This window comes from Drosophila ficusphila, unplaced genomic scaffold (assembly GCF_018152265.1).
Source record: "Drosophila ficusphila isolate 14025-0441.05 unplaced genomic scaffold, ASM1815226v1 contig_220, whole genome shotgun sequence".
Classification (NCBI taxonomy): Eukaryota; Metazoa; Arthropoda; class Insecta; order Diptera; family Drosophilidae; genus Drosophila; species Drosophila ficusphila.
The window spans coordinates 666172-679845 of NW_025064118.1; the positions used below are offsets into that span (position 1 = coordinate 666172).

Here is a 13674-nt window from a genome sequence, read left to right on the forward strand (position 1 = left end):
ATATTTCAAACACTCGATAATTCGAAATATTTCAAGAGTCCCTCGAGTTTCGAATTAACGAGAGTCGACTGTATATACTTGGTTCTTTGTCGTTGACTTAAGCGGTAACATGGGTTTTTTTCGGAAAATAACAATATATTTTCAATAATTTTTGTTTTTAAGTTAGAAATAAATATAGTGTCAAATTTTTTTATTGTTATAAAGATATACTTTTTAATCTAGAATTTGGGCAGGCATTGTAACTCCATTTCAGTCAATCCCTCAGGATCATCGGAAATGAAAAAAACAAGATAAGCAGCTAGCTTCGGAAAGCCGAATTTTATATACCCTTGCACTCATCAAATACAACGAAAAAAAAATACATAGAGGCTAAACAACATCGAAACTATGAAGATTTTTCCATTAAGGCTAGCTATGAGTTATTCAGGGTTCGCTATTTTGAAGAATGGTGCTGGTTTCTGGCTATAGGTAACTTCCAAATTTATCCAAATTTTGGACATTTCTGGGTTATTTTCGGTTTAATCGTAGTACGTGGATAATGTTTTTCTCTAATACTTCGATCTTCCTTCTAACTGGATGTTAAGTTTAGACGCCACTCTTGGGAAATCCTCGGACTTTAGCAGGTATATCATACTCTTCTGTTCACCTGTTAGGACAACGTTGGGCGCCAGATGTAACGAACTGATTTTGTTACTTTGTGCTCGCTACGGAATTGTCCGGCTAGCTCAGTAGATTTTGTGTGTTCGTTCCCCCAAAATTATATTACGTGATTGCCCATTAGGTAAGTTAAAAGACAACTTTAATTTCCGGTTTAAAGTATTTATTCGATTTATCTGACAGAATACTGGTTTTCGGCATGTTCCTCGAGACGCCTCCTCTGGGTGTATCAGCCTTACCGATAATCCCGTTAGATTGTCACCGATGATCCTGTTAGATTGTCACCGATGATCCCGTTAGATTGTCACCGCTGACAATTCGGGTGGTTCATGTGGGGAGTCTGACTATCTGGGCTTCGGGAAGCGTCCCAGTTCTCAGACTAGGGTGAACAGGTGATCCTTTAAATCAGGTTCCTCCTTTGAGATTTAAAAGACTGTATTATATCTCAACACAATACAACTTATCTCAATATACACATTAGGAGAGTTAAATCGCTACAAGATCTGATCCATTTCTTGTTTTGTTGCAGCTGAGTTGTTAAAAGTCACGAAAATCCCTGGAATTGCGGATCGGCGTGAGTCTCCCAACCATTTGAAAAGATTTCAGAAAAGGCGGTAATAAATTTGAAATGGTTTAAATTGAAATGTAAATTTAAAATTCTTTTATTTTCGATAATACATTTTAGCTCGCTTTGCTGTCTGTAATGCTCATTCATAGTTTTGTCATATGCACTTGCTTATGTTACTCCTTAAACAGTATAAGTAGGTATAAATATGCTGAGCTACTATTAAAAACTACATTATACTCTTCTTCTCTTTCGGTAACATAAAAATACAAATGCATACCAGAGTCAATGCATGCTGTTATACTGTTATACTCTGCTCTTTCGGTAACATAAAAATACAAATGCATACCAGAGTCAATGCATACTGTTATAATTTGTGTATACAATCGTATTAAATTATATATTTGAACAGATCATTGTTGAGAATTCAAGTTTTTAAGTTTTGAATTATTACATTATTACATGGGTTTACAGTTATTTGTGCATCGTCATTGTATTTTATAAAATCAAATAATTTCATGTTTAATGTAAACAATTTTTAAAGGACTCTATAGCTTTTGTTGCCCCAGCAACGATCACAAAAAGTTAAGAGTGCATTTTAACAAAAAGGTCGAAATATGACGATCAGATCAGAAAATATTTGCCGTAATGAAACATACTCTATGCCATCAAGATAATGATAGTGTTTGTACGAAAAAAATGATTTCTTAAGATGGAAACTAAACTTGCCGAGTCAGTTGTTTTAACTTAGTAAACGTATCTTATTCTGTTTTTTACGATCGCAGACAAATGCTAGTTACTTATCGAATTTTTGGTGAGCCATTCTCCTTCCTGACAATTTCAAGAAATCTGCTGCTGCATATTAAATTGTATTTATGTAATGTGTGCTGTCTGAATATGTGTTATCCTATCGATTCGTTATATTATTTTGACTCTTGTCTTATTATGTAGCTTGTTATGGTTCTATTGTATGTCTCTATGTATGATTGTATGTAGTATGTAATGTGTGGGTAGTATGATAAAATAATTGAATAAGTAACAGGACGGTCCGCATTCATATTTTTCTGTCAAGGTAAAAATACCTTTAAGGCTAACCAAATAAATATATTTGAAGCTTTAAAGGCTACCATTACCTTAGCTATTCAGTATTAAAGGTCGTCACTCATAAAATGGGGCTGGCTGATTTCGGTTTCAACCGCTGGATCGTAATAAATTCGGTTTAGTGTTCAGGTTTGCTGTGGGCAGTAAAAGGTTCCAATTGCCCAGAGTTCGAAAAAATCTGGAAATTAAAGAATTCAAGTTCTTAAACACAAAGCACATGTTCCTTAAAAACTCAAAATACGAAAACGACCAATCTTACATTTAATGCACAAAAAGTATGTTTTATATCTAACCGCAGCAAAATAAATAAATTTTAAATTGGAAATATGGGATGTAGTCTGTTTTCTGTCTATCCTCAATTATAATTTGTAAATAGTTAACTCGCTGTGGCAAATTTAGTTATGCCTGCAGTATCAACACAGTATCGGACTAAATTATAGACACGTTTATGTAATCACGTTCTAATGTATTGAAGTAATTACTATATATAGACTATGTATGTAAATTGTAACCCTTTTATTTTCACATAAAGGTAGCACAAGATGCTTCAATGTATTTTTTTTTAAATTATATGATTTTTAAATAATTTTGGTTAAAATAAATTTACAGAGTTTATAACGTTTCACCTAAACATTTCTTGTATATAAGTATGCGTTTGTTGTTTGTATATATACATATATTTTTATTTAATGTTAAGAATCACTTCTCTATACTGCTTGGTTCATGTACAAAATAAAATGGTATTTCTTTCAAATCAAAACACAGAATAAAAACAAAACAAAAAAGAACATAAAACTTATAGTTAAGTTCTTTGAATTTCACCTTTACCATATTCAAAATACCTACTATGATTTTAAACATACATCAATACATACTAAACACACATACATAAATTTCATTCAATCTTATCAAATTACATATACATATGCGTCGTGTCAACGATCTGCAATATACCGGTTTGAAGGACTTATACCTAATTTACTACGTGCTTTGTAATAAGCGCTTTTAATTAATATATATATATTTTTTAATTTCAGTCGAAATAACCTTTGTACAGGTTTTTGCACGAGGATTAAATAAAAAAAGGGGATTTTTTAAACTTTTTTGAATCTCAAATTACTAGGAACAAACAAAATGTTAACTAAGTCATGCGATTCTGGACATTTTGTTCAGTATTATTCTCAAATAAGACAAGAGAATGTCGGAATGGTCTTTTTACTTAGTCAGCTAAAGCAATAGCTGCTGTGATGATGACAAAATCCCTTCTATACGGATACGGATAAGCTTACTTTATATTCCTTACGCGCACATATTCAAAAAAGTGGTGTTCAAAAAACAAGAAAGGCTAAGGGAGGACAGTAGACATAGTGACTAGGCACTTGATGCTGGTATATATACCTGGCCCTTTCTATTGCATCTGATGTTCTACTTCGCAATGCCATTCTCCTATCTGCTATCCTCCTCTTCCCAAGCGTTATCAATTATACCTAGACAACTATATCTATTTTATATGTTAATTTGTTTACTTATTAATTCTATTTCACCTTTCTCCTTTCTATCTCATCTATTATATTAAATTTTGAGTCAGACTAACTCGATCAATTGCAATTACACTTCCAAATTAATATTAGCAAACTTTCTGTGTCGTTCTAACATTTTCCACTACTTTTTATCACTGCCAATACTAACGTTAAGTGATGTTGAAATTTAAAGTAGATGCTATGCAGGGGACCACATAAAATCGATTATTTCTTTTTTTTTAATTTATCGGTTATGTCTGATTGTGGCGGGTGTGAGGCGAAACAAGTCGTTGCTGTTGACTGATGTAAGTTCCATCATTCCAGTCGTTTGCAGCGCGTGTTGAAATAGACAGTGGATGCCGAGGATCGCTACAAAGCTTAATACTATAGATGAATTTATCCAAACCGCAGGCAAACAGCTAGGAAAGTATGAGCAAAGCCATATCCACGAAGAGAAGATGTGCCTTTCTGCTGGACCTGTGCCACTGTTGTATGTCAGCTCTTCATTTTTTACAACCTCATTAGGATGTTTGTTGTATTGGTGGTCATCTGAAAATCAAAAGTAATGGCTATTAAATATACTGTTTAAAAATTAATATCCACATTATCGTTCATTGATCTGACAATAATTTCAATGTACTGTTCTGCCATTTTACTAGTTACTAACGCTGTTTAAATTCTTAATCAGCATGACCATTTGAGTCAAGAAGTAGAGAATTTCGAGAAAATGTACCGTCGTTTACCATTAAACGACGATATATTACATTTTGTTAGAAATGTAAAGCTGAAATAGCTGACTTGAGTGCGCTGGTACAGGTAGTATTGGCTACACCGGCTACTCAAGTGTCTGTTGAAAGAGCAATTTCAGCTTTGCATTTTATTTTAAGCGAACAACGGATCTCAAAAACTTAAATTCCTTATTAATTGTAAAGCTAAACTCGAAATAAATGAATTTAAAAGAAAACAATTAATTTTTTCGTGAAAATTTAATGCTGAAATAGTACACAACGTACAACTGTGCAACGAAACGAACACAAAACAAAAAGGAACAAAGGTCTCCTGCTCGGAGAACGAGACTGCATGATTTTTTTCGGTTGTTCTCTCGAGCAGAACGTAAGGAAAAAATCGGTTAACAGTTATTTGCGAGCTATGATAAAATGGACAGGTGGACAGATGGAAAGACGTATTCCAAATCAGTTCGTGATGCTTTACAAGAATATACAGTGGGGAGCAAAAGTGATTTCATACTACAATAATACAAGAAAAAATGTAAGAGATAGAAAAAAAAAAACAAAAACAGAAGGCATATTCTAGTTTTGCACCTTTTATGAAAAAATCTAAGGAAAGATTAAATTAATATTTGGTCCAAAGACCCTTATTTAGTTCCTCTGCAATATAATATAAATATAAATTTGTTGACGATTTTCTATCACCATTTTCTTCACTGTTTACATGTTTACTTAACTTCTTGAGATGATCCCAAACCCTGGACGCTTATCATTATCAGAATGATTACTTCGCCGAGCACAACAGACAAAATAGGGACTTGTGCGTTTTCGGTAAAATTATTATTAGAAACTACTGATCTGAAATGGTAAACAACCTCAAATATGAGCGACATAACAAATCCAATTTAAACTTTGAATTTTCTTTTGAAAAGACATCGCACTTCTAAATTCTGACTGAAATTGTTACTATATGGAATAAAACTGGGAAATTGTTAAAATAAGACAACACAGATGATATATGAATGTTATATGTAATCGATATATAATTATTGATTTAAAATACGCAATGGTTTTCCAGAACTAGCTCTATTCCGGTTTAACTTAAAATCAAACCTTTTAATTTAAATAGAAATTTATCATAAATATATGATATACTTTTTTCCTTAACATTGTGTTTTCAAGTTACCTTTTAGGTTTTTTAAAGCAAGCACTAACTTATGTCCTACACTTACCATTTCCGTTGGTATTGCTGTTAACATTACCCTTGTGAGGTGGATAATTGTGCTGCGTGGGTACATTGTTTATCCGGATCCCAGTTTGGATGTGGTGATGACTAGGGTAACCTACGTTTATTCCCCCGCGTCCTGGTTGCAGCATGTTAATGTTGCCATGACCGTGGCCAGGGGTTAATATAATTCCACTACCCCCAACAATTCCAGGTCCAACGGGATTAGTTAACACGTTGTTACCTATTATGTTTGGTTGTATTGGTATGCGGTTAAATTGGTCAATATTAGAGTTAGCAGTAGGTGATATGCCGTTCAAGTTGATGTTATTATTGCCATTAATCGGATTAATGGGCATTCCCGCCGATTGAGGACCGCCTGGGATTAGGCCTCCGCCTATACCATTGCTCGTTCCAAAAGCAACGTTGTTGCCTTGGCCGTGACCATGACCATCATCACTCGCTGCTATATTGACACTGATAGTTCCGCCAGTGTCGGCTCCTGATATTGACTTGGTTATTGTTGTGGTTCTGTTCGTATCCTCGGCGGCACAACACACTTTAAACACCACTTTCATATTATTTGTAGAGCATCGACCACCAATTCTTCGATATAAATCATCCTTTGATGAAGTTGCTATATAAATATAAAGAGATGAATTATTTATTATTATATGATACTCAAATTGCAGTTGTGTAAACGAACTCACAAATGAAGTAATAATCATTTCCAGGTAGGAACTCCAAACCACCTGGCTGCGGTGTAAATGGCCGGAAAGTTATTGTAAAAAACATTAATTTCTGAGGTTTATCACATATAGCTATTACTCGCGGATCTGCATTTGTTATGCGACATGTTTCGTACTCGACTTTGGACACATTGTAAATAATATACTTTTCAGTTTCGTTTTCAAATGTTCCTGGTTCATAAACTGGGCATATTATATGCACCTGATCAAATTCAAACGCCAGATTGCCTTTATTAACATCAATTATATGGTCGGTGTTGTCAATCCGAAATCTGTGGATAAGAATGTATATTATCAATTAAAACGTTGATCTGAAACAAAAACAAGAAAGGAAGCTAACTTTCCTCGGCATCTATATAAATTAGAGATGAAACGGATAGCAGTTTGGCCGGATACCGGATATTCGGCCGACCATTTGGCCGGATATCCGGCCGCTGAATGTTTTGCAAAACTTAGCCGTTTGCGTAGACGTCCCGCCAACGATCGGGTGGACTCGGTTCGATTTGGGTCTTTTTGTTGATGAGTGAAGTGAAGTTAACAGTTGTACCCATGGTACAATTATACAAGGTCGTCTCGTCGGCTGCGTCACTCCCCTATCGACACTACAATGAGAGCGAGAGAAAGAGTGTTTTCTTAGGAAAACACTACGCTCGGGTCGATAGGGGAGTGAACCCGAACAATTCTGCAGCCGACGAGACTACTACATAATTTGCCCTTAGTGCAGTATGAGTACTAAATGTACTAATTCCTTTTCCTTGTATCACATTTACTTACTATTGTGTATATTAATACTTAAGATTAACTAAATAAAGCAAATAATTAACAAAAATATGTTTATTTTATACAGCTTTTTTTTTTTAATCGGCCGGATATCTATCCGGCCAAATCGTAGCTATCCGGTATTCGGCCGGATAGTGTCATGGCGGCCGGATACCGGATAGTTACCGGATATCCGTTTCATCTCAAATTTTAAGCTGTGATTTATGCAAGTTAAGTTTAAATCACGTTAAACTATAGTATTTTATGATAAGGTAGATTTTGATTTAAACACAATATAAAAATATATAGGATAACTTACATGCTGTTTGAAGTATTCCAATGCATATAGAACGTTTTAGCGCAACTGGACATGGTGGAAAGCAAAACAGTTTCCATACAAATAAGAGTGAGCAGAGTGACGAACGAAGTGGCGCCAAACGATGGAAGCGGAATCATCATTTTGAATCTCACCGCTGATGACGGGAAAATAGAAAAAAAGTGGTTTCCGTTTTTATTGTTGCGGTAACGATGGCTTTTCGTAGCACTGTTGTTGTTGTTGCGATAATGCAGGCTCTTTGAAGTACTGTTTATATTGGGAAAATCCTTTGAAAATCCTTTCTTTACCCCTATACCAACAGAAGTTCTTTTACATGTTTCGACTGTTTCCACAAGCACCGATGATGAATGGTCTGCGGATTGTTGATCTTCCATTTTACTGGGTAAAAAAAATGAATGATTGTTGAAAGCTATAAGCTTGCTTTTGCTTTTCGACTTTCGATGCATAGCTGGTTGTTGATTATTCGTTGCCGTTACTGCTTGTTTCCGAGTGCTCGGACTACTACTTTTAACACTCCCTGGTACGATAAACTTGATGTTCAATGGACTCCCAGAATATAGATGTACTCTATGTTGTTGTTCCTTGTTTTGTAGCTTTTTTGAACGCGAATTGCAGTTCGGGAGGGCTACCAAGAGTGCTGGCTGTGGGTCGGCAAACACTTTACTGGAAGTCAAGCCTTTTCGACGACCCAGCATGCTGTTATCTTCAATGTAACTTTGACTTGGTACAAAAAAATATATGTAGTTTCTTTAGCCGCTCTTGCATTCCGAATACCGATTTTGTTGTTCGATGTTTATTTCTCCAACAAGCTGATTTTTATATATGTTTACTGGCTATATCCGTGTTGTCTTATACCAATGTGTGTCCTGCTCCATCTGCAATAAAAAAAATACATATATTATTTATAGTAATCCATGCCAAAGTCATGTTTTTTGTAAAACAAACATTTATTTCTTTGGTTACCTCTAATTTAGCTGGAGGTAAATTTATGTACATCTTTAAAATACTTTTCGGGCTCATGCCACATCAAATCAGGATCACTTTTATAACATTTTAGTTTACAATTTAACTTTTTATTTTCTAGTAAAAGCGCATCGGTTTTGCATATTAGTTTTATTTATTGTAATATAGAGATCATCTGCACATGCAATACCGCATTAATTTTTTTTTTTAATGTTTTGGTGGTAAAGTTCTATTAAACTCTTTGACATACCTATATAATTAGTTGGTATATACATACACACATACATATGTATGGTATGTACTTGCCCGTAAAAAAAACTATCTTTTAATTGTTTAATAGAAACTTCAAACAGATGTTCGTTTTTATAAAACAGTCCGAACTTAGACTAATTTTTGTTAAACCATTTTTACTGAAGCGACAAGCACATTAATTTGTCTGCCAATGTTGATCAGAATAATATATGTACATATGTATGTATATATAAATATAAAAGTATTCATTATAGGGTGGAAAATTGCTTCACTTCTTGGCTAAAAGAATTATCCGATTTTATACCTATTTTTTGTGTTCAAAACAAATTGTAATTTTTGATTTGTTTTCAATTAATAACATTTTAAAACTTATCTTCTTCAAATTCATTAACGTTATAATGTGAAGATATACGAATGAATATGTATGTATACACCAGAGAGACTTTTCTGTATACATACACAGTGACGAAACCGTGCCTACTAAGGACGAGTCAGTTGCATATACATACATATATAAGCATCTTATTTGTGGGTAAACATTTTCAATTACGTTAACTGTTGTTAGATTCGCTTCTCAACAAAACACAGACATACTCGTTACGGAGAAATCACAAACATGTATATATAAGTGCATGCAAGTACATTTACTTAACAATTACATTTTTCGAACGACGTTAAATAGATCGCGAACGGGTTAACTTTTAAAGAGAGATTCCCGAAAATTACTCATTTTAAAAACATTTTTTTTTGTAATTGAATTAGATACAATATATTTACATATAAATATTGTATTTCTAGAGCTGTTTTCAAAAATAGAGCTGGAACAAAAATCGTTGTTAATTTGAAGCTATCGATAGTTCCAAAACTTTCGACCCATCTACGTTTTCTCTCGAGTAATCGATTATTATCTCCTATACGATATGTTTAATTTATCAAAAAACCGCATCAAAATTATTTGCGTAGTTTTAAAGTTTTGATTACCCAAAGGAATAGAAAAACCGACTTTGTTTCTTACTATACATAGATTTATTTTGAAAAAATTAATAGTTATTTATTATAGTCCAGAGACAATTCACTTCTACGAAAATTTAAATTTTCTGGTAGGGCTATCAATATTGCACACATTGAGTGAAAACTCAATCCAAAGCCGAGTTTTGCACACAACGTTAAAAAATATTATAAATAAATTTTTAGTGGAAACTCGCTTGTTTTTGGGTTTTTTCAAAAACGTTTGCTGGGAATCAGTTCTGTAAGCCTTACATTATTTTTAAATTATTTTTTATTGATTTAACTTTACTTATTGGAATGCCTAATTACATAAATATTGATTGAATGCAGTTATGGATGTATTTTTAATATCGGTTATGTTTATTAACATTAATTTACTATGTGGTAACACCAAATAAAGCTTAATACTGTGAATTTGATGTTTTGACGTTGTGAACACTATATAATGTAATTTATTGATATTTTTCTGATCCGATTTTAAAGGCATCTGAATATTCGCTAGTACCTAAAAGCGGGTAAACAGTTTATTAATAAAAGAACGATGGCGTTTGCCAATATAACAAGGCGGTCTCTGGTCCCCAGGCTGTCCAACTTGGTGTTAAGACCGGCATTGTTAACAACAGGAATAAGTTCACCGAAGTAAAAATGATATAATTATTATATATTACATAATGCTCAAACATACAAGTTTCCATTTTGTTCTCCTTTTATTATATCTTATCCCGTACTAAACAGCACTATCGAGACACGCCGAGGAGCTGCAAAATGGTATCCAGATCCGGAGTTCATGAAACAGTTTGGTGGCCCCGTGATGTACCCGGATGAGATTACATCTCTGTGGAAGGTGCCACCATGGAACAGTCAGTTGGTAACATAATCAAGTGTTCACTTGACCTAACTTGCATTTTTCACCTTTTCCTAGGCAAGGTGACGCCTGTCGAGAAATCCGTGCGAAACCTGACCCTTAACTTCGGTCCGCAACATCCTGCTGCCCACGGAGTCCTTCGTCTTGTACTTGAACTAGATGGAGAGGTAAGAGCCATATAACACCTATCAATATGTGGTATACATATATATATTATTATACTTTGCAGACTGTAATGCGCGCCGATCCGCACATTGGACTGCTGCACCGCGGCACAGAAAAGCTTATTGAATACAAAACTTACACCCAGGCATTGCCCTATTTCGATCGCCTAGATTACGTTTCTATGATGTGTAACGAACAGTGCTACTCGCTGGCTGTAGAGAAGCTCCTTAACATCGACGTACCACTCCGAGCAAAATATATTCGAAGTAAGTAAAGCTTGGGGAACATGAGAGGAGCTCTTTCGATGTTTATCATGAAACAAGAATTTGATTATTAATATTATTGAATGAAGACTATTTGTTTATAAACATTAAGAGACGCTCTTTCGAGTGTGTGTCAAGGTCAGAACAAGCTGTGTTGAACAACGAAATTTTCCTCTCGTCAAAAGAACTCGTTTCTTTACCTTTGTAGAATAAAGGAGCTTAAAACTTAAGGGCCAGAAAAAATTTATTTTCTTCATTTGAAAAGTAAAATAGACGTTTACCTATGCTTACTCCGCAGCTTCGCCTGTTGAGATAAGGTTTGAAAATTTATCAGAAATAATAACAATTCAAACTGAAATTTTACCATGGAGATAGATGTTTTTTAGAGCATTTTTTCTACATTTTTTTTTTATATATGCTTCCTTTCTTGTTTATTGTGAAAAAGCTGATGAATAGCGCAACAATACAAAAGGAAAAAATAAAATATAAAATTCATCCGATGATTCCAATAGATTTAGCATTCGACTTTAAATCAAATGCAACTTCAGTAATCGTTGCTTGCTTTTGTTGTTGGTGAATTTTTGTTCTATTTACACGCTATTTAGATAAAAGCTGTGAGCAGTGAATTTGGTTGAATTTATTTCCGATCGATTTAAAACTTGGTTTCCCTGTTTGGAGTTTCTCTGTTTAGCGCATGGACAATTATTTATTCGCAGTCTTCTTGGTTTCTTTACTCCCCTCAAAACAAAACAAAAAATATAGTTTCAGTGTGGGTCATCTAATATACTATTTTGAATCTTATAAAAACCAAGTATTCCAGGGAAAGCTCTATTTTGTAAGTTAGTAACATGATCGGGCGCAAGCTTTATGATACTGCCGATTAAATTTAAAAAAAGTCAAAGTACGTGTTTCTTTTCGGTTTGAATATTTATGAATGAGGCGTTGGAAAATAAAAAAATTGCACATATAAACATTAAAATTTTTATTTAAGGCGCCCCTATGCTTTCAATTGAAATTTGAATACTTAGTCAATTTGATAGATTTAAATGATACTCAAATATTTATTTTTAAACTTTGGATCGGCACAGCGCTGTTTGCCGAGATTACCCGGATTCTTAACCATATAATGGCTGTCGGCACCCATGCCCTGGACGTTGGTGCCTTAACTCCGTTTTTCTGGCTATTTGAGGAGCGCGAAAAAATGATGGAATTCTACGAGAGAGTGTCTGGTGCCCGAATGCATGCTGCCTATATACGACCTGGTGGCGTGTCATTGGTAACGCACTGCGAAATGTTTAAAATGTTTAAAATAACTTGCCGACTCTTCATTACAGGATATGCCTCTTGGCTTAATGGACGATATTTATGAGTTTGCATCAAAGTTTGCCGAGCGTTTGGACGAAGTGGAGGACGTGTTGACAACGAACCGAATATGGGTGCAGCGTACTGAGGACATCGGCATTGTGACTGCAGAAGAAGCCCTAAATTACGGCTTTAGCGGCGTTATGTTGCGAGGCTCTGGTATAAAGTGGGACCTTCGGAAACAGCAGCCGTACGATGCATACCATCTGGTAGATTTCGATGTTCCCATCGGCACCAAGGGCGACTGCTATGACCGATACCTCTGTCGCGTTGAAGAGATGCGTCAGTCGCTGCGAATTATTGATCAGTGTCTAAACAAAATGCCTGCCGGAGAAATTAAAACGGATGATGCCAAGGTGGCGCCTCCCTCACGCTCTGAAATGAAAACTTCCATGGAGGCTCTTATTCACCATTTCAAATTATTTACTCAAGGCTATCAAGTTCCGCCTGGGTCAACGTACACTGCAATAGAAGCTCCAAAGGGAGAGTTTGGAGTTTACCTAATATCAGATGGATCGAGCCGTCCGTACCGCTGTAAAATCAAAGCGCCAGGGTTCGCCCACTTAGCGGCTTTAGAAAAGATTGGAAAGCAGCACATGCTGGCCGATGTCGTTGCCATTATTGGTACCTTGGATGTAGTATTTGGGGAGATAGATCGATAAACGTTTATTGTGAATTATGTATAACAAAGTTTATGAATATAAAATTCATGAATAAGTTTGAAGCATATTTTTTATATATTTTTTTGGCAATCGATTACGAATTAAATTTCAGCTGAAAAAGGTATCTAATTTCTGCCAACTCACAGCTCTCTCACAAAAAAGACACAATATCCAATTACAAGGCAGATCGGAAAAAAAGATCATTATTCACGTGCTACGACGAGACAGAGAACGATCCAGAAATAGCCAAAATCTGGACGAATCTAGAAGCCTTATTTAGCCAAAACCAAGGCGCGGAACAGCTGATAGCTAGCCTGGGTGCCTGGGGGATAGTATACGGGAATCATGCAGAAGCAGTAGCACCGTTATGAGAACAAGAAACCACAAGGCCAAGTGTGGCCGACTACGCAAAAGTCGTAAGTCAGGTGAGAGAATGGTCTCTCCAGTTCGAAGGAACAGAGAAGTCAGTAAAGTTCCTGGAGAAAGTCGAGTG

At 35.1% G+C, this 13674-nt stretch overlaps 2 protein-coding genes across 4 annotated transcripts; one reads left to right on the plus strand and one right to left on the minus strand.

The window, feature by feature from the left end:
• Positions 1 to 1295: 1295 nt before the first annotated feature.
• Positions 1296 to 9698, minus strand: LOC108095021. Of its 3 annotated transcripts, none has more exons than XM_017195886.2 (5): positions 9516 to 9698; positions 7624 to 8516; positions 6507 to 6817; positions 5804 to 6433; positions 1296 to 4392 (listed from the first exon to the last, which is right to left on the minus strand). In XM_017195886.2, the coding sequence occupies exons 2-5, from the start codon at positions 8334 to 8336 to the stop codon at positions 4088 to 4090; spliced, it is 1959 nt and encodes a 652-aa protein (XP_017051375.1). In that variant the 5' UTR covers positions 8337 to 8516; positions 9516 to 9698; the 3' UTR covers positions 1296 to 4087. The 3 variants fall into 3 exon arrangements, with proteins under 3 accessions (XP_017051375.1, XP_017051377.1, XP_017051376.1); XM_017195888.2 differs by having other exon boundaries at positions 9634 to 9696; XM_017195887.2 differs by lacking the exon at positions 9516 to 9698 and adding an exon at positions 8605 to 8802.
• Positions 9699 to 10347: 649 nt separating this feature from the next.
• LOC108095022 (NADH-ubiquinone oxidoreductase 49 kDa subunit) lies at positions 10348 to 13248 on the plus strand. Its single transcript, XM_017195889.1, has 6 exons — positions 10348 to 10503; positions 10600 to 10724; positions 10787 to 10896; positions 10959 to 11160; positions 12246 to 12433; positions 12492 to 13248. Exons 1-6 carry the CDS (start codon positions 10406 to 10408, stop codon positions 13179 to 13181), a joined length of 1413 nt encoding a protein of 470 aa, XP_017051378.1. The 5' UTR covers positions 10348 to 10405; the 3' UTR covers positions 13182 to 13248.
• The last annotated feature ends 426 nt before the right edge of the window (positions 13249 to 13674 follow it).